General features: G+C 47.3%; 1 protein-coding gene across 1 annotated transcript in view; it reads right to left on the bottom strand.

Moving 5' to 3' along the window:
* Positions 1 to 1,193: 1,193 nt before the first annotated feature.
* Positions 1,194 to 18,971, bottom strand: part of LOC145339468 (natural killer cell receptor 2B4-like) — a gene marked incomplete at its 3' end in the record, with an annotated part of 33,776 nt that continues 15,998 nt past the window's right edge. The window contains exons 2-4 of the mRNA XM_080183938.1: positions 11,334 to 11,403; positions 8,849 to 9,157; positions 1,194 to 1,375 (exon numbers count right to left, since the gene is read on the bottom strand). Coding sequence (XP_080040064.1) covers positions 1,194 to 1,375; positions 8,849 to 9,157; positions 11,334 to 11,403 — 561 coding nt within the window. The remainder of the gene's footprint in view (positions 1,376 to 8,848; positions 9,158 to 11,333; positions 11,404 to 18,971) is intronic.

Below are 18,971 nucleotides of genomic sequence, written 5' to 3'. Positions count from 1 at the left end.
CTGTCCTCATCAAACACTCCCAGGACAGGTACAGCACAGGGTTAGATACAGAGTAAATCTCCCTCTACACTGTCCCCGTCAAACACTCCCAGGACAGGTACAGCACGGGGTTAGATACAGAGTAAATCTCCCTCTACACTGTCCTCATCAAATACGGGGTGGAGATGCCGGCGTTGGACTGGGGTAAACACAGTAAGAAGTCTCACACACCAGGTTAAAGTCCAACCGAACACTTCAGCGGTCATGGGCATTCAGCCTCTGACTTTCGGGTAAGCGTTCTCCAAGGCGGCCTTCACGACACACGACAGCGCAGAGTCGCTGAACAGAGACTGATAGCCAAGTTCCACACATGAGGACGGACTCAACAGGGATCCTGGGTTTGTGTCGCACTATCTGTAACCCCCGTGACTTGCCAGGGTTTGCAAAACCTCACTTACTGTACTGTCTGGAGACAATACACATCTCTTTAACCTGTGATCAGTGCTCCTTCCCCTCACACTGTTGGCTATTTTAAGAATTGAATAGCAGGTTAGGCGTAAAAATTTGCATTCTAATCAGTAATCTGTAAACTGTCTGTGCGGTTATATGCTCTGTCTGAGGCCAGAACTCTCCATTAACCTGTCGAAGGGGCTAACCCCGAAAGCTTGTGAGTTTACTATCAAATAAATCAGTTGGACTTAAACCTGGTGTTGTCAGACTTCTTACCGTGTTTCCCATCAAACACTCTCAGGACAGGTACAGCACAGGGTTAGACACAGAGTAAATCTCCCTCTACACTGTCCCCATCAAACACTCCCAGGACAGGTACAGCACAGGGTTAGACACAGAGTAAATCTCCCTCCACACTGTCCGCATCAAACACTCCCAGGACAGGTACAGCACGGGGTTAGATACAGAGTAAATCTCCCTCTACACTGTCCCCATCAAACACTCCCAGGACAGGTACAGCACAGGGTTAGACACAGAGTAAATCTCCCTCCACACTGTCCGCATCAAACACTCCCAGGACAGGTACAGCATGAGGTTAGACACAGAGTAAATCTCCCTCCACACTGTCCCAAACAAACGCTGTTACCTTCCTCAGTGGGTGTGAATCCACAGATATCCAGGAGGCTGATCGATGTGGTCAGTTTACTGACTGGGTTTCGGGCTGTGCAGCTATAATTCACTGCCGGAGGTGATGTGATGGTTAACTTCAGCATCCGATTATGAACACTGCTAGTGTCTTCGGTTACATTTGTTACAAGGGCACTTCCTGCCTGTGTCCAGGTGTAGTGAACGTCAGTTCCATTCTGTGCCAGGCAGCTCAATATCACCAGGCACGTCCCATTGACAGTAACGTTCCACATATTGATAACGGGCTGAGAAACCGCATCTAAATGGGCAGAAGAAAAATCAAACATATCAAAATACACAGAGCTGCCTCTGCAAAAAAACTCTCAAAATACACAGAGCTGCCTCTCCAAAAAAACCCTCAAAATACACAGAGCTGTCTCTCCAAAACACCCTCAAAATACACAGAGCTGCCTCTCCAAAAAAACCCTCAAAATACACAGAGCTGTCTCTCCAAAACACCCTCAAAATACACTGAGCTGCCTCTCCAAAACACCCTCAAAATACACAGAGCTGCCTCTCCAAAGCACCCTCAAAATACACAGAGCTGCCTCTCCAAAGCACCCTCAAAATACACAGAGCTGCCTCTCCAAAGACCCACTCAAAATACACAGAGCTGCCTCTCCAAAACCCACTCAAAATACACAGAGCTGCCTCTCCAAAAACCCACTCAAAATACACAGAGCTGCCTCTCCAAAACACCCTCAAAATACACTGAGCTGCCTCTCCACAAACCCACTAAAAATACACAGAGCTGCCTCTCCAAAACACCCTCAAAATACACAGAGCTGCCTCTCCAAAAAAACCCTCAAAATACACAGAGCTGTCTCTCCAAAACACCCTCAAAATACACTGAGCTGCCTCTCCAAAACACCCTCAAAATACACAGAGCTGCCTCTCCAAAGCACCCTCAAAATACACAGAGCTGCCTCTCCAAAGCACCCTCAAAATACACAGAGCTGCCTCTCCAAAGACCCACTCAAAATACACAGAGCTGCCTCTCCAAAACCCACTCAAAATACACAGAGCTGCCTCTCCAAAAACCCACTCAAAATACACAGAGCTGCCTCTCCAAAACACCCTCAAAATACACTGAGCTGCCTCTCCAAAACCCTCTCAAAATACACAGAGCTGCCTCTCCAAAACATCCTCAAAATACACAGAGCTGCCTCTCCAAAACACCCTCAAAATACACAGAGCTGCCTCTCCAAAACCCTCTCAAAATACACAGAGCTGCCTCTCCAAAACATCCTCAAAATACACAGAGCTGCCTCTCCAAAACACCCTCAAAATACACAGAGCTGCCTCTCCAAAACCCACTCAAAATACACAGAGCTGCCTCTCCAAAGACCCACTCAAAATACACAGAGCTGCCTCTCCAAAACCCCCTCAAAATACACAGAGCTGCCTCTCCAAAAACCCACTAAAAATACACACAGCTGCCTCTCCAAAACCCTCTCAAAATACACAGAGCTGCCTCTCCAAAACCCCCTCAAAATACACAGAGCTGCCTCTCCAAAACCCTCTCAAAATACACAGAGCTGCCTCTCCAAAACATGCTCAAAATACACAGAGCTGCCTCTGAAAAACCCACTCAAAATACACAGAGCTGCCTCTCCAAAACCCTCTCAAAATACACAAAGCTGCCTCTCCAAAACCCCCTCAAAATACACAGAGCTGCCTCTCCAAAACCCCCTCAAAGTACACAGAGCTGCCTCTCCAAAACCCCCTCAAAATACACAGAGCTGCCTCTCCAAAACCCACTCAAAATACACAGAGCTGCCTCTCCAAAATCCCCTCAAAATACACAGAGCTGCCTCTCCAAAACCCCCTCAAAATACACAGAGCTGCCTCTCCAAGATCCACTCTGTTTTGGAGAGGCAGCTCTGTGTATTTTGAGGGGGTTTTAGAGAGAAGATCTGTGTATTTTGAGGATGTTTCGGAGAGGCAGCTCTGTGTATTTTGAGGATGTTTTGGAGAGGCAGCTCTGTGTATTTTGAGGATCTTTTGGAGAGGCAGATCTGTGTATTTTGAGGATCTTTTGGAGAGGCAGCTCTGTGTATTTTGAGGATGTTTTGGAGAGGCAGATCTGTGTATTTTGAGGATGTTTTGGAGAGGCAGCTCTGTGTATTTTGAGGATCTTTTGGAGAGGCAGATCTGTGTATTTTGAGGATCTTTTGGAGAGGCAGCTCTGTGTATTTTGAGGGTTTTTTTGGAGAGGCAGCTCTGTGTATTTTGAGGATGTTTTGGAGAGGCAGATCTGTGTATTTTGAGGATCTTTTGGAGTGGCAGCTCTGTGTATTTTGAGGGTTTTTTTGGAGAGGCAGCTCTGTGTATTTTGAGTGGGTTTTGGAGAGGCAGCTCTGTGTATTTTGAGGGGGTTTTGGAGAGGCAGCTCTGTGTATTTTGAGGATGTTTTGGAGAGGCAGATCTGTGTATTTTGAGGATCTTTTGGAGTGGCAGCTCTGTGTATTTTGAGGGTTTTTTTGGAGAGGCAGCTCTGTGTATTTTGAGGGGATTTTGGAGAGGCAGCTCTGTGTATTTTGAGGGGGTTTTTCAGAGGCAGCTCTGTGTATTTTGAGGGTGTTTTGGAAAGGCAGCTCTGTGTATTTTGAGGGGGTTTTTCAGAGGCAGCTCTGTGTATTTTGAGGGGGTTTTGGAGAGGCAGCTCTGTGTATTTTGAGGGGGTTTTTCAGAGGCAGCTCTGTGTATTTTGAGTGGGTTTTGGAGAGGCAGCTCTATGTATTTTGAGGGGGTTTAGGAGAGCAAAGAGGGGGCATGAGATGACTTTGGCACGAAGGATTAAGGAGAATCCAACGGTGTTTTACTCCTATCTTAAGAGCAAAAGGGTGGCTAGGGCTAAAATCGGTCCTCTCAGGGACAGATGTGGGGAATTGTGCTTAGAGGCAGAGGGAATGGGGGAGATCCTGAATGAGTACTTTGCGTCGGTATTCACGAAGGAGAGGGGCTTGATGTCTGGTACGGTCATCGAGGGAGCGCTAGACCAATTGAAAGATCTATCGATTCAGAGGGAAGAAGTGTTAGGGCTTTTAGGTAGCACTAAAACCGATAAATCTCCGAGGCCAGATGGCATTTATCCTAGGCAGCTTAGGGAGGCGAGGGATGAGATTGCTGGGCCTCTGACGCGAATCTTTGTCTCTTCTTTGGACACAGGTGAGGTCCCAGAGGACTGGAGGATAGTGAATGTGGTACCGTTGTTTAAAAAGGGTAGGAGGGATAGCCCGGGTAACTATAGGCCGGTGAGTTTAATGTCAGTGGTAGGCAAGTTGACGGAGAGGATTCTTAGGGATAGGATGTATGCGCACTTAGAGTGTTGCGATCTGATTAAGGATACGCAGCATGGCTTTGTAAAGGGGAAGTCTTGCCTTAAGAATCTGGTAGAATTCTTTGAGGAGGTGACAAAAACGGTCGACGAAGGACGAGCTGTTGATGTCGTCTATATGGATTTCAGTAAGACGTTTGACAAAGTCCCTCATGGTAGGTTGTTAGAGAAGGTTAATACTCATGGGATACGTGGCCAGGTATCTAGATGGGTAGAGAACTGGCTTGCAAAGAGGAGACAGAGAGTAGTAGTGGAGGGGTCTTTTTCTAGCTGGAGGTCTGTCACTAGTGGTGTGCCGCAGGGCTCAGTACTGGGACCTCTTCTCTTTGTAGTGTATATAAATGATTTGGAAGAGGGAGTAGGTGGTGTGATCAGCAAATTTGCTGATGACACTAAGATGTCTGGATTGGCGGGCAGTGAGGAGCAGTGTCTGGCAATACAGCGGGATATTGATAGGCTGGTTGATTGGGAAGATACATGGCAAATGGGGTTTAATCCGGATAAATGTGAGGTGATGCATTTTGGCCGGAATAATGTAGGGGGAAGTTATATGGTAAAGGGTAAGCCCATAAGGAGTATGGAGTCGCAGCGAGACCTGGGGGTGCAAGTGCACAAGTCTTTGAAGGTGGCAGTGCAAGTGGAGAGTGTGGTGAAGAAAGCCTATGGTATGTTAGCCTTTATAGGAAGGGGTATAGAATATAAGAGCTGGAGTCAAATGTTGCAGTTGTACAGAATGTTGATTAGGCCGCATTTAGAGTACTGCGTCCAGTTCTGGTCGCCTTACTACCGGAAGGACGTGGAGACTCTGGAGAGAGTGCAGAGGAGGTTTACCAGGATGTTGCCTGGTATGGAAGGACTGGGGTATGAGGAAAGATTTAATAAATTGGGGCTCTTTTCCCTTGAAAGACGACGACTGAGGGGGGATCTAATGGAGGTATATAAGATTATGAAGGGTATAGATAGAGTAAACAGAGGTAAGCTATTTCCTATGGTAGAGACACGTAGGACAAGGGGCCATGGGCTTAAGGTGAAGGGGGGAGAGGTATAACACAGATATTAGAGGGAGGTTTTTCACACAGAGGGTAGTGGGGGTATGGAATGCTAGAGTCATTTAAGAGTAACTTAGACAGGCACATGAGTGGGTTGGAGATGGGTGGATATAGGAGACTGTTTTAAATAAGGGTCATTAGCATTGGGGCGTCCCTGGAAAGGTAAATGGATATGGTACAATAATAATGTTTTTTTTCCTTTTCATTCACAGGTTTTAAGTCGGTCCGCCTTGTGTCCAACGAGGGGCATACACGTGATGGGTCGTACTGGGGCTGCTCTTGGTTGCTTGAGATTGGCCTAGTGCTTCATGTCGTTAGTGTGTGCCTAGACTGGACCAGATACTGGGCAAGACGACAGCTCAGTGACTATCACTGTTTGCTGTGCAGACACATGGATTTGGGCCGGTGTCTGTGGGGAGATTGCGCATTCTCCCCGTGCTTGCGTGGGTTTTCTCCGGGTGCTCTGGTTTCCTCCCACACCCCAAAGATGTGCTGTTAGGCTGATTGGCAGTAATAAATTGTCCCTAAATTAGTTTCCCTCAATCTGGATTCCAATGTGGAGCGCCATAAGCAAAGACAAGGGTCATGGGTGGAAGAGGGAACTCACATTGTTAAATGGCGGCACGGGCTCTTTGGGCCGAAGGGCCTGTTTCCCGTGCTGTGTTGTTCTTTGTTCTTTGTTCAACTCAGTCCTAAATCTGCTCCTCCTTATTTTGAGGCTACGCCTCCTAGTTTTAGTTTCACCCGCCAGTGGAAATAACTTCCTGCTTCTAATTTCTCTATTCCCTTCGAAATTTTATATGTTTCTATAAGATCCCCCCTTATTCTTCTGAATTCCAATGAGTATAGCCCCAGCTACTCCATCTCTCCTCATAAGCCAACCCTCAACTCTGGGATCAACCTAGTGAATCTCCTCTGCGTCCCCTTCAGTATATCCTTTCTCAAGTGAGGAGACCAAAACTGTACACAGTACTCCAGGTGTGGCCTCACCAGCACCTTATACAGCTGCAACATAATCTCACTGTTTTTAAACTCCATCCCTCTAGCAATGAAGGACAAAATTCCATTCGCCTTCTTAATTACCTGCTGTACTTGCAAACCAACTCCTTGTGATTCCTGTACAAGGACACCCAGGTCCCTCTGCACAGCAGCATGCTGCACTTTTTTACCATTTAAATAGTAGTCCATTTTGTTGTTATTCTACCAAAATGAATTTACCAACATTTACCAACATTATCTCACATTTACCAACATCATACTCCATCTGCCAGGCCCCTGCCACCCACTAAGACATCTATATCCCTTTGCAGACTTTCAGCGTCCTCTGCACACTTTGCTCTGTCACTCAGCTTCATGTCACCTGCGAGTTTTGACACACTACACTTGGTCAAAATATTCATCTAATGTGTCTTGTAGTTCATACAATATATTTAATAGTGATTGCTGTCTTTGACGTATGTTGACTAATTCAATATTCTTGTTATTGAGAATTTTACAAAGTAATATTTTGTTTTGTGTTATTTATATTGAGTGAATGTTATCTAAGGTAATGCACATGTGAACATATAAAATCTGTTTGATTCAATGTATCTAAATGCTAATAAGTTAGGAGTTAATTTTATGTGAAACATCAATGCATTACAACAGATGGCAGGATTTTCCTATTATTTAATTATCTGGGGTTACAGGAGTCAAAAATGCTTAGAAGAGGAACATTTGGGCAAATACACTAGTGGTAATTTACCAAAATTCGCTGGACTCTGGGGTGGTTCCCGCAGATTGGAAAACAGCAAATGTGACACCACTGTTTAAAAAAAAGGAAGTAGACAAAAGGCGAGTAACTATAGGCCGGTTAGCTTAACTTCTGTAGTAGGGAAAATGCTTGAATCTATCATCAAGGAAGAAATAGCGAGAGACCTGGATATAAATTGTCCCATTGGTAAGATGCAGCACGGGTTCATGAAGAGCAGGTCATGTTTGACTAATTTGGTGGAATTCTTTGAGGACATTACATGCTCAGTGGACAATGGGGAACCTGTGGATGTGGTGTATCTGGTTTTCCAGAAGACATTTGACAAGGTGCCGCACCAAAGGCTGCTGCATAAGATAAAGGTGCAGGGGTAATGTATTAACATGGATAGAGGATTGATTAACTAACAGAAAGCAAAGAGTGGGGGTAAATGGGTGTTTTCCTGGTTGGCGATGAGTGACTAGTGGTGTGCCTCAGGGATCAGTGTTGGGACCGCAATTATTTATGATTTATATCGATGATTTGGAGTTGGGGACCAAGCGTAGTGTGTCAAAATGGTAAGTTGTTTACTCTCCTGTAGAACTTGGTCGCATCAAATGTTGTTGCCTTTATGCGAATGATATGCCACGTGAACTAAGCATAATGGCGTCGTTTACAAGTAATTTCATTGGCCGTTCGAGCCGTGTGATCAGTTTCTGGTTACACAATTGGCTGATTGACGGAGAATCTTCTGGAAGCAAGTGAAGAATTTGTGAGTGAAAGATAGGTGTGGTCCTTTATTTATCAATGATAACCCTATAGAGATTGACCATCGTAAGAAGCGTGCCCTGAAGGAACACTGAGAGAGAAAATAGTTTCTACATCGAGGATATTTCTTAAAGTTGGTAGTATCTAATTTCAGTTAATGTTTAGTTCAGGGTTAAAGTTCAGTAAAGGAGTTAAAAGAGCTGCAACTGTTCAGTTTGAGTTGGTATCTGAAGAGAGAAATTGTTGAATGAATTAAAGATCATAGAACCCTACAATGCAGAAAGAGGCCCTTCGGCCCATCAAGTCTGCACCGAACACAATCCCACCCAGGCCCGACACCCATATCCCTCCATATTATACCCACTAATCCCCACTACCCTGGACACTAAGGGGCAATTTCTTAGCATGGCCAATCAACCTAACCCGCACATCTTTGGACTGTGGGAGGAAACCCACACAGACACGAAGAGAATGTGCAAACTCCACACAGACGGTGACCCGAGCCAGGAATCGAACTCAGGACCCTGGAGCTGTGAAGCAGCAGTGTTAACCACTGTGCTACCATGCCACCCACAGTTGACTCCTGTTCTTATTTATCTCATTAAAGTGGAATGCTTGGAGGTGTGGGGGGTGGTTTGAATTAATAGCCGAGTAATACTCTCTATGCTCTGACTCTCTCTCAGATCCCCCTCCACCTTATCATCATCATCAGATTTGACTGCCTGATGGCTCCACCTCGTTGAGTTCTGGTCACCGAGCAGCTTCTCTCTGGATTGTTGGGCATAGTTTTCACACTGCCCTGTTTATCAACTGGATAAGGAGACGGTGCCCAAACTGGCTGCTTACCGTAAAGTCTCAGCTCAAATTCCTCTTGATATTCAACAACGAAACCTTTACCAGCTTTGATTTGATACAGCCCCGCATCTGCCGATTGAAGGGACTTAATTTCCATTGTTAGATCGCTGAAATCTAACGTGAATCTGTTTCCGAAATCGGGGTTACATGCTCTTACTGTTGCACGTTGACAGACTACGTCCTTTTGCCTCCACCATTTAATGTCCACATTTGGCTGGAACGATAATGAAGGGGTTAATCTGACTGCTTTTCCCAGTGTGCCGTTCACCAGGACTCTGTTTGCTTCACACTGTCCCAAACCTGCAACAGCAACAAGAGGGAGAAAAGCATGCTTAACGTCACCACCACTCCTGCCCTCTCCGCATGGGCCCACCCAGTTGGCGTGGCATCACGCTGGCAGGAATGATGCCAGGATTACAAAAATGAAAACCAGTCACGTTGACTACAACAGGGGCACACACGTAAGTGTAGCCCCCACCCCTTCCTCCGCTCTGGTTGTGGGGGACATGTACCAGGAGTGGCCCCTGGCAGTGCGAACTGTGTATACTCCAGTCCAACGCCAGCATCTCCACATCAATGCTAACATGAGCCATGGTTGCAGTGCCAAGGGCTGTCCCTCTGGGAAGTTCCATTAGGGAGCATTCATAAGAACATAAGAAAGAGGAGCAGGAATAGACCATCTAGCCCTTCGAGCCTGCCCCGCCATTCAATAAGATCATGGCTGAGCTGAAGTGGATCAGTCCCTTAATTCCCTTGTCTATCAGAAACCTATCTACCCGTGACTTAAATATATTTAGCGAGGCAGCCTCCACCACTTCAACGGGCAGAGAATTCCAGAGATTCACCACCCTTTGAGTGAAGAAGTTCCTCCTCAACTCCGATCTAAACTGTTCCCACCTTATCTTGAGGCTGTGTCCTCTAACCCTGCTATCCTTTCTAAGGCGGAAGAATCTCTCTACCTCTACCCTATCCATCCCCTTCATCATCTTATACGTCTCTATAAGATCCCCCCTCAGCCTTCTAAACTCCAACGAGTACAGACCCAGTCTATTTAGTCTCTCTTCATAGTCCAACCCCCTCATCTCCGGTATCAGCCTAGTGAACCTCCTCTGCACTCCCTCCAAGGCCAATATATCCTTGTGCAAGTGCGGCGACCAAAACTGCACACAGTACTCCAGCTGCGGCCTCACCAATGCCCTATACAGCTGCAGCAAGACCTCCCTACTTTTATATTCAATCCCCCTCGCTATGAAGGCCAGCATCCCATTTGCCTTCCTGACCACCTGCTGCACCTGCAAGCTGGGTTTTTGCGACTCATGCACAAGGACCCCCAGGTCCCTCTGCACCGTAGCACGCTGCAGCTTTTCGCCTTTTAAATAATAATCCCTCCTACTACTATTTCTGCCAAAGTGGATAACCTCACACTTGCTAACATTATACTCCATCTGCCAGGTCCTCGCCCACTCGCTCAGCCTATCCAGATCTCTTGTTCCCCGTAAGGGTGGTGAGGGAGTACACCCTCATGCTTATGGCAGGTCTCAGTGTCCATTGGTGGGGTGGGAGTTTATTTTTAGCCCACATTAGGCCCTTTTAACGATGCCCCCTCCCCGCAACCCGCCCTCCCCACCCCACCACCTCGCTATCTCTGAGTTGCTGGCTCTACCAAATCCCTCCTCCCCAGAGCGACAGCACAGACCACACCCCCAGATCCTCACTACACATCACTCACTAACATGTTACACGCTGTTGCACGCTGGTTTTCCGACTCAGACCGACACTCTGGGAGAAGTTTTCCCACAGTTTGCCGGAGACTTTTCAGCTTAGGAGGGCGAGAGAGAGAGAAAGAGAGAGAGGGGCAAAGGGGGGAAACAGAAAAAGAGAGTGAAACAGAGAGTTACAAAAAGAGTGAGAGAGAGGGAGAGACTGATACTGTGGCAGAGGGATTGGTAGGCAGAGAGAGAGAGACAGAGAGAAACTGTGAGAAAAAGAGAAAGAGAGAGAAAAGGACGCCGCAGAGAGAATGGAAGCAGAGTGGGAAAGAGTGGAGACAGATAGACAAGAAGAAACAAAGAAAGGCTCAGGTGAAAAATTTTCCATCAAGCTTGAGAGGGGCTGAAGAGCCTCATGCTGTTCCTGTGTAACAGGATCAAGAGAGAGGGGCTGAATGGCCTCCTCCTGTTCCTGTTTAACAGGACTGAGATGGGCTGAATGGCCTCCTCCTGTTCCTGTGTAACAGGACTGAGATGGGCTGAATGGCCTCTTCCTGTTCCTGTCTAACAGGACTGAGATGGGCTGAATGGCCTCTTCCTGTTCCTGTTTAACAGGACTGAGATGGGCTGAATGGCCTCCTCCTGTTCTTGTTTAACAGGACTGTGATGGGCTGAATGGCCTCCTCCTGTTCCTGCACAATAGCTCCAGAGGGACTGGGTGGTTTGTACAATGTGACTTCAGGGCAATTTTTATTGGTATCGATTACCTTGTAGCACGAGGGTAAGTAGAATATAAACCTTCCAGGGAGGGAGGTCACGGAAAAATTTGGACATCATCTGTGGGAATAAAAATTGGGAAGATCAGACAGTTTGGATGTGATTGAAACAAATCTGAGAGTCAAGGGCTGCACAGAAAGAGTCAAATAACACAGACACACTCGTCAAAATGGCCACCCGTCCCGTTTGCCACACATATGTACAGCAAGATCCCATACATATGCAGAGCAAGATCCCAGACTCCCTGGCTTGAGAACTGGTGGAGAATGCCAGCCTTTTGGAGCTTATACTGAACTTTGGGAATGTCCCAGGCTTCATCCCAAAGGTACGTCACTCGAGAATGGTTTCCAGTGTACGGTAGCAGTTGACTCTTGGGTTGAGGGAACAGGGGTGGCCGGGTTAAGGTGGTCCGTCCCAACTCAGGGGAAGATAGGTTTTGCGTTTCTCCGCGGTCTTTTGAAGGAAAATCTACAGTACAGAAAGAGGCCATTTGGCCCATTGAGTCTGTACCGACCACAACCCCACCCATTCCCTACCCCTATATCCCTATATATTTTACCCACTAATCCCTCTAACCGACACATCTCAGGACACTAAGGGGCAATTTTAGCATGACCAATCAACCTAAACTGCACATCTTTGGACTGTGGGAGGAAACCGGAACACCCGGAGGAAACCCACGCAGGCACGAGGAGGATGTGCAAACTCCACACAGACAACCCTGGACTCGAACCCAGGACCCTGGAGCTGTGAAGCAGCAGTGCTAACCACTGTGCTACCGTGTTGCCCAATGGACTAGTTGGTGACAGGCAGCATAGTTTTTTCGGGGAAGATCATGTCTTACCAAATTGACTGAGTTTTTTGAAGAAGTGACAAAGGATATTGATGAGGGAAGGCCTGTGGATGTAGCTCATATGGACTTTAGTAAGCCGTTGGACACGGTTCCTCATGGCAAACTGGTACAAAAACTAAAATCCCATGGGATTCAGGATGGGCTGGCTGGATTTATACAGAGTTGACTTGGTCATAGAAGACAGAGTAGCGGTGTACGGGTGTTTTCCAGAATGGAGATCTGTAGCTAGGGATCAGTACTGGGACCCCTGTTGTTCGTAGCGTACATAAAAGATCTGGAAGAAAATGTGGGTGGTCTGATGAGTAAGTTTGCGGATGACACAAAGATTGGTGGAGTTGTGGATATTGTTGGGGATTGTCAGAGGATACAACAGGATGCAGATAGATTGGACACTTGGACACAGAAATGACAGATGGAGTTTAATCTGGACAAATGTGAGGTGATGCATTTTAGATGATCAAATTTAGGTGTGAATTATACTGTAAATGGCAGAACTCATCAGGAACATTAACACAGAGGGATCTGGGTGTACAGAACCACAGTTCCCTAAAAGTGACAATACAAGTGGCCAAGGTGATTAAGGAAGCATATGGCATGCTTGCCAACATCAGCCTGGGTATTGAGAGCAAGAGTTGGCAAATCACATTGCAGCTACATAAAACTTTGGTTAGGCCATGTTCGGGGTATTGCGTGCAGTTCTGGTCACCACACTACCGGAAGGATTTGGAAGCTTTGGAGATAGTGTAAAGAAGGTTCACCAGGATGTTGCCTGGTCTCGAGGGTGTTGGGTATGAGAAGAGGTTGAATAAACTAGGATTGTTTTCGCTGGAAAGACAGAGGCTGAGGGGAGACCTGATAGAGATCTACAAAATTACGAGAGGCACAGACATAATGGATAGTCAGAGGCTTTTTCCCCAGGGTGGACGTGTCAATTACAGGGGGGCAGAGGTTCAAGGTGAGAGGGAGGAATCTAATGGGAGATGTGTGGGGAAAGTTTTTCATGCAGAGAGTGGCGAGTGACTGGAACACGCTGCCAGAGGAGGGGGTGGAAGCAGGCAAATTAGCAACATTTAAGAGGCATCTGGATGGATACATGAATAGGGAGGGAATAGAGGGATACGGATCGAGTAAGAGCAGAAGGTGTATTTTTTAGTTAGAGCATCATGATCAGCACAGACCTGGAGGGGCTGAAGGGCCTGTACATTTCTTTGTTCTGTAAAATTCAGGGGCTGGGGCTGATTCCCGCTGGAGAGGTTGGAGCACAATGCTGAGTGGGACACGGCACGTGCCGATCTGTCAGCACCGAGATCAGGACATCCTCATAGGATCCATTCATAGAACCCTACAGTGCAGAAAGAGGCCCTTCGGCCCATCGAGCCTGCACTGAACACAATCCCACCCAGGCCCTACATATTATACCCACTAATCCCGCTAACATCCACTACCCTGGGCACTCAGGGGCAATTTCTTAGCATGGCCAATCAACCTAACCCGCACATCTTTGGACTGTGGGAGGAAACCGGAGCACCCGGAGGAAACCCACACAGACACGAGGAGAATGTGCAAACTCCGCACAGACAGCGACCCGAGCCGGGAATCGAACCCAGGACCCTGGAGCTGTGAAACAGCAATGCTAACCACTGTGCTACCGTGCCACCCCTAAAATTCACACTATCAAGTCTGCCCTATCCACAATCCCATGCATACCCCATCCTCATAACCCTATGTATTTACGCTGCTAGCCCCCCCCGACACTAAGGCACAATTTAGCACGGCCAAACCACCTAACCCGCATGTCTCTGGATTGTGGGAGGGAACTGGAGCATCCAGAGGAAACCCACGCAGACACAGGGAGAATGTACAAACTCCGCACCGACAGTATCCCGAGGCTGGAATCGAGCTCAAGTCCCTGGCACTGTGAGGCAGCAGTGCGAACCAATGTGCTACCGTGCCATCCCAAGTGGCCCCTGTGTGCCAGCCTCCCAAATGCCAGCCAGCCCCGTGATGCCCACAATGCTGGCTGTCCCACAGCCCCACCATGGCTGTATCACTGAACGTGCCCATATCCTCGTCCACTCCCTTGCCCCCAGCCTGCCTCAATCACCCTCCACCGCCCCGATCTCCTGATTTTGTCCCCCCCCCCGGCAGCCCTGGCCCCCCACCCCCCCCACCATCTCAAGGTGAAGGTGGACACAGGAGCCTCCGCACCTGTAGTTAGTGAGGAAAGTTGACATGACACTGTAACCGAGTGACAGCACTTACTCTGGCAGAGATTAACCTTTGGATGTACACCAGAGAGTCCATATCTTGGAAGTCCATATTATTTATAATAGTCAAGGAACAGAACTCCGAGTGGTCAAATGGAAGTTTGTTTGGGCGAGCGTGGCTTTGCAAAGTTCCATTGGACTGGGGTGAGATTCAACTCATGAAGGAGAACAAGGTGAGATCCTGTTTGGCGTGTCAGATAAACCAGAAGATGACGCCACCAGCACCATTTCATCCTTGGCAGTGGCCTGATGTGGAGATGCCGGTGTTGGACTGGGGTAAACACAGTAAGAAGTCTCACAACACCAGGTTAAAGTCCAACAGGTTTATTTGGTAGCAAAAGCCACTAGCTTTCAGAGCGCTGCTCCTTCGTCAGGTGAGTGGGATTTCTGTTCACAAATAGGACGTATAAAGACACAAACTCAATTTACAAATTAATGGTCAGAATGCGAGTCTTTACAGCTAATCAAGTCTTAAAGGTACAGACAATGTGAGTAGAGAGAGGGTTAAGCACAGGTTAAAGAGATGTGTATTGTCTCCAGCCAGGACAGTTAGTGAGATTTTGCAAGCCCAGGCAAGTCGTGGGGGTTACAGATAACATGACATAGTTGATACAGATAGTGTGACTCTGCGCTGTTGCAGAGTAGCTGAGCAGAGACAGATAGCCAAGTTCTGCACTCATGAGGATGGCCTCAACGGGGATCTTGGGTTCATGTCACACTATCTGTAACCCCCATGACTTGCCTGGGCTTGCAAAATCTCACTAATTGTCCTGTCTGGAGACAATACACATTTCTTTAACTTGTACTCTCTCCACTCACATTGTCTGCACCTTTAAGACTTGATTACCTGTAAAGACTCACAGTCCAACCATTATTCTGTAAATTGAGTTTGTGTTTTTATACGCCCTGTTTGTGAACAGAACTCCCACTCACCTGATGAAGGAGCAGCGCTCCGAGAGCTAGTGGCATTTGCTACCAAATAAACCTGTTGAGACTTCTTACAGAGGCCTGATAGGCAGTGGTCCAGACTGCATGTGTACTTTGAAGGATCTTTCATGAACCAAATGCTTTTGGTTGTCATGGGTTTGCATTCAGAATGGTTTCCTGTACCTGTAAAGACTTGATTACTTGTAAAGACTCACTTTCCAAACATTGTCTTGAAAATTGAGTTTGTGTCAATATATGCCGTGTTTGCGAAACCAACTGTCCACTCACCTGATGAAGGAGCAGTGCTCCGAAAGCTGTGGTTCCAAATAAACCCATTGGACTTTAACTTGGTGTTGTGAGACTCCTTACTGTCAAAATGATTGGAAGCACGAACAATATTACAGCTCCTGAGACGCCAAAGTTTTGTGACTCATGGTTTACCAGATTTGCCTGTTTTGGATAATGGAATTACATTTACAGTGGGCGGCACGGTAGCACAGTGGTTAGCACTGCTGCTTCACAGCTCCAGGGTCCTGGGTTCGATTCCCGGCTCTGTGTGGAGTTTGCACACTCTCCTTGTGTCTGTGTGGGTTTCCTCCGGGTGCTCTGGTTTCCTCCCACAGTCCAAAGATGTGGGGGTTAGGTTGATTGGCCATGCTAAGAAATTGACCCTTAGTGTCCTGACATGCTTAGGTTAGAGAGATTAGTGGGTACGATATGTAGAGATATGGGGGTAGGGCCTGGGTGGGATTGTGGTCAGTGCAGATTCGATGGGCCGAAGGGCCTCTTTCTGCACTGTAGGGTTCTATGATTCTCTGATTATTTCAACAATTTGTGCAAAAGAATGGTGTACACCATGTGCTTACTGCGCTGTTTCACCTGACTTCAGATGGTCTATCAGACAGGGCTGTTCAAACTCTGAAGGAGGGATTGAAGAGGGTGGCAGCTGACGTTGTGAGTACAAAGTTCTCCAGATTTTTATTCCAGCATCGTATCGCACCAAAACCAGGCTCCCTCCGGTAGGATTGCTACCAGGTCAAAGGTCAAAGTCTCATCTGGATCTGCTTTGTCCCGATCTCAGAGCAAAAGTGTGGCGGAGACAAGAGAAGCAGCAGGAGGGACATGAGAACTGTGATAAAGGGAGGCAGTTTAAACCAGCTGATTAGGTTTACATCAGGAACCTAGGTTTAAAATTATTCCCGGTAAGTACCTGTGGTAACATGGCCCCTTTAAGTGTGTTCTCTGAGGGTCATGTGATTGGGCCGCAGCCTATAGCGTGTCGAGGCAGGAAGCTGAGCCAATCAAGTGCAAGACTGCATATCCCAAGTCAGGGAGCGACCTCACCTGGAGCCGGGAGGAGTGCTGTACAGTCACATAAATTAATATTCACAATAAAAATTCAGACTTAAGTGATCAGAACCTTGAGTCACCCTCGATTCAGTACACTGGCGATGAGGAACAAAAATCCTCGGGATCACAGAGAGGGAGGAGACTGGAGTATCGGGGATAGAAAGCAGTGAGGCTCAAACACGTATTAAAATGCCTTTAATTGGGGAAATGGAACCAGTTGCCCCTAAAATGGAAAACTGGGAACAATATATTGAAATGTCTTAGGACCGGACAGCTGAGTTGGTTAAAAATGATTTCAACCCCCAACCTTCAATCGTTATGTTGGGGTACAAATTTCCCTCAGCAGGAGAGAGAGTCTCAGGCTTCATGGTCAGATTGAGTGGGTTAGCGAATTTGGCCCAGCTTTAGGAGAAATATTGAGAGGCTGCTTGGTCTGCGCTATAAACAGGCTAATTATACAGACATTGTTACTGGCCGAGACCAAGATCTCTTCAGAAAAAGTCGTGGACTTGGCCTGGGTGACTGAATGTATTGAGCGGGGTGGAAGGGAAGTTACAAGCTGTGTCAAACACTTGTGGGAAATAGCTGCTGTGAAGAACAGCCTGAGTGCAGGCATAGCAGGGTCAAAAGGCAGAATACAGCAGGCGGAAGAAGCTTGTTCCTGTTATGGGTGAGAACATCCCAGAAAAACTTGGCAATGCAGGAAATGTGCATGTTACAGGTGCAGCCAAGAGGGTCATTTACAAGCCTGGTGCAGAGTGAAGCAGTCACGACAGAATGTGTAAAAAAAAACCCACAATGGTTTGTTTAAACAACTGGATGAGGAGCCCAGCAAGTGACCCCAGTTGCTTTTCTTAAATCAGGTACAATGAGGTGAAGTGTTTCCTAAAGAGGCAGCCTTGATGGCAGATCTCATCAAATACAAGTTGACACGGGAACTGTGGCCACTGCCATAGGTCAGCAGACATCCTGTAACCTTCAGCAAGACCTCCGAACAATCAGATTGAATGAGTCAGGAGCCACATTGCCTGAATATACAGGACACACATTGCAGGGCATAGCGGCAGCTACAGTCCCCGTGTCCAACGGGTACCAAATGGCACAGCTACCTGTCCTGGTAATTAAAGGCCATTAACCTTGTCTAGTGGGCCATGACCGGCTCACACAGGTAAAACTGAATTGGTTGGAAATATGGAACCTGTGGGATGGAGGTTTTCAGGAGCTGCTGTGTAAATATTCTGAGCTTTTCCAAAATTAGCTGGAAAGTATAGGGGAGCTAAAGTTTATCTGAAGCCTAATGCAATGCTATATTTTTTCAGGCCCACTCAGTGCCCTCTGCATTTCATAGAATCAAACAGCGCAGAAGAGACCCTTCAGCCCATCGAGTCTGCACCGACATGCAAGAAACACCTAAACTCATCCCATCTGCCAGCACTTGGCCCATAGCCCTGAATGTTATGACGTGCCGAGTGCTCAACCAGATACTTTTTAAAGAATGTGAGGCAACCGGCTTCCACCACCCTCCCAGGCACCGCAATCCAGACCGTCACCACCCTCTGGGTAAATAAGCTTTTCCCCACATCCCCGCCAAACCTCCTGCCCCTCACCTTGAACCTATGTCCCCTCGTGACTGACCCTTCAACAAAGGGGAACAGTTGCTCCTTATCCACTCTGTCCACGTCTCTCACAATCTTGTACATCTCGATCAGGTCACCCCCTCAGTCTTTTCTGCTCCAACAAAAACAACCCAAGACTACCCAATCTCTCTTCACAACTTAAACATTCCATCCCAGGCAGCATCCTGGTGAATCTCCTCTGCACCCCCTCCAGTGCAATCACATCCTTCCTATAATGTGGTGACCAGCACTGCACACTGTACTCTAGCCACAGTTCACCAAAGTTCGATACAACTCCAACACAACTTCCCTGCTTTTGTGACCTATGCCTCGATTGATAAAGACAAGTGTCCCCTCTGCCTTTTTCACCTCCTTACTATCATGTCCTCCACTTTCAGAGATCGATGGACAAAAACGCCAAGGTCATTTTGTTCCACATAACCTCCTAGTGTCCTACCATTCATTGAGTAGGAGATGTTAGGGGTAAGTTTTTCACTCAGAGGGTGGTGAGTGAATGGAATCGGCTGCCGTCGGTGGTGGTAGAGGCGAACTCGCTGGGGTCTTTTAAAAGACTTCTGGATGAGTACATGGGATCTAATGGGATTGGGAGTTACA

Source organism: Carcharhinus amblyrhynchos, unplaced genomic scaffold (assembly GCF_965287045.1).
Source record: "Carcharhinus amblyrhynchos unplaced genomic scaffold, sCarAmb.v2.hapA scaffold_483, whole genome shotgun sequence".
In the NCBI taxonomy this organism is placed as follows: Eukaryota; Metazoa; Chordata; class Chondrichthyes; order Carcharhiniformes; family Carcharhinidae; genus Carcharhinus; species Carcharhinus amblyrhynchos.
The sequence above is the reverse complement of the archived record's forward strand: the minus strand, read 5'-3'. Positions and strand labels throughout refer to the sequence as shown.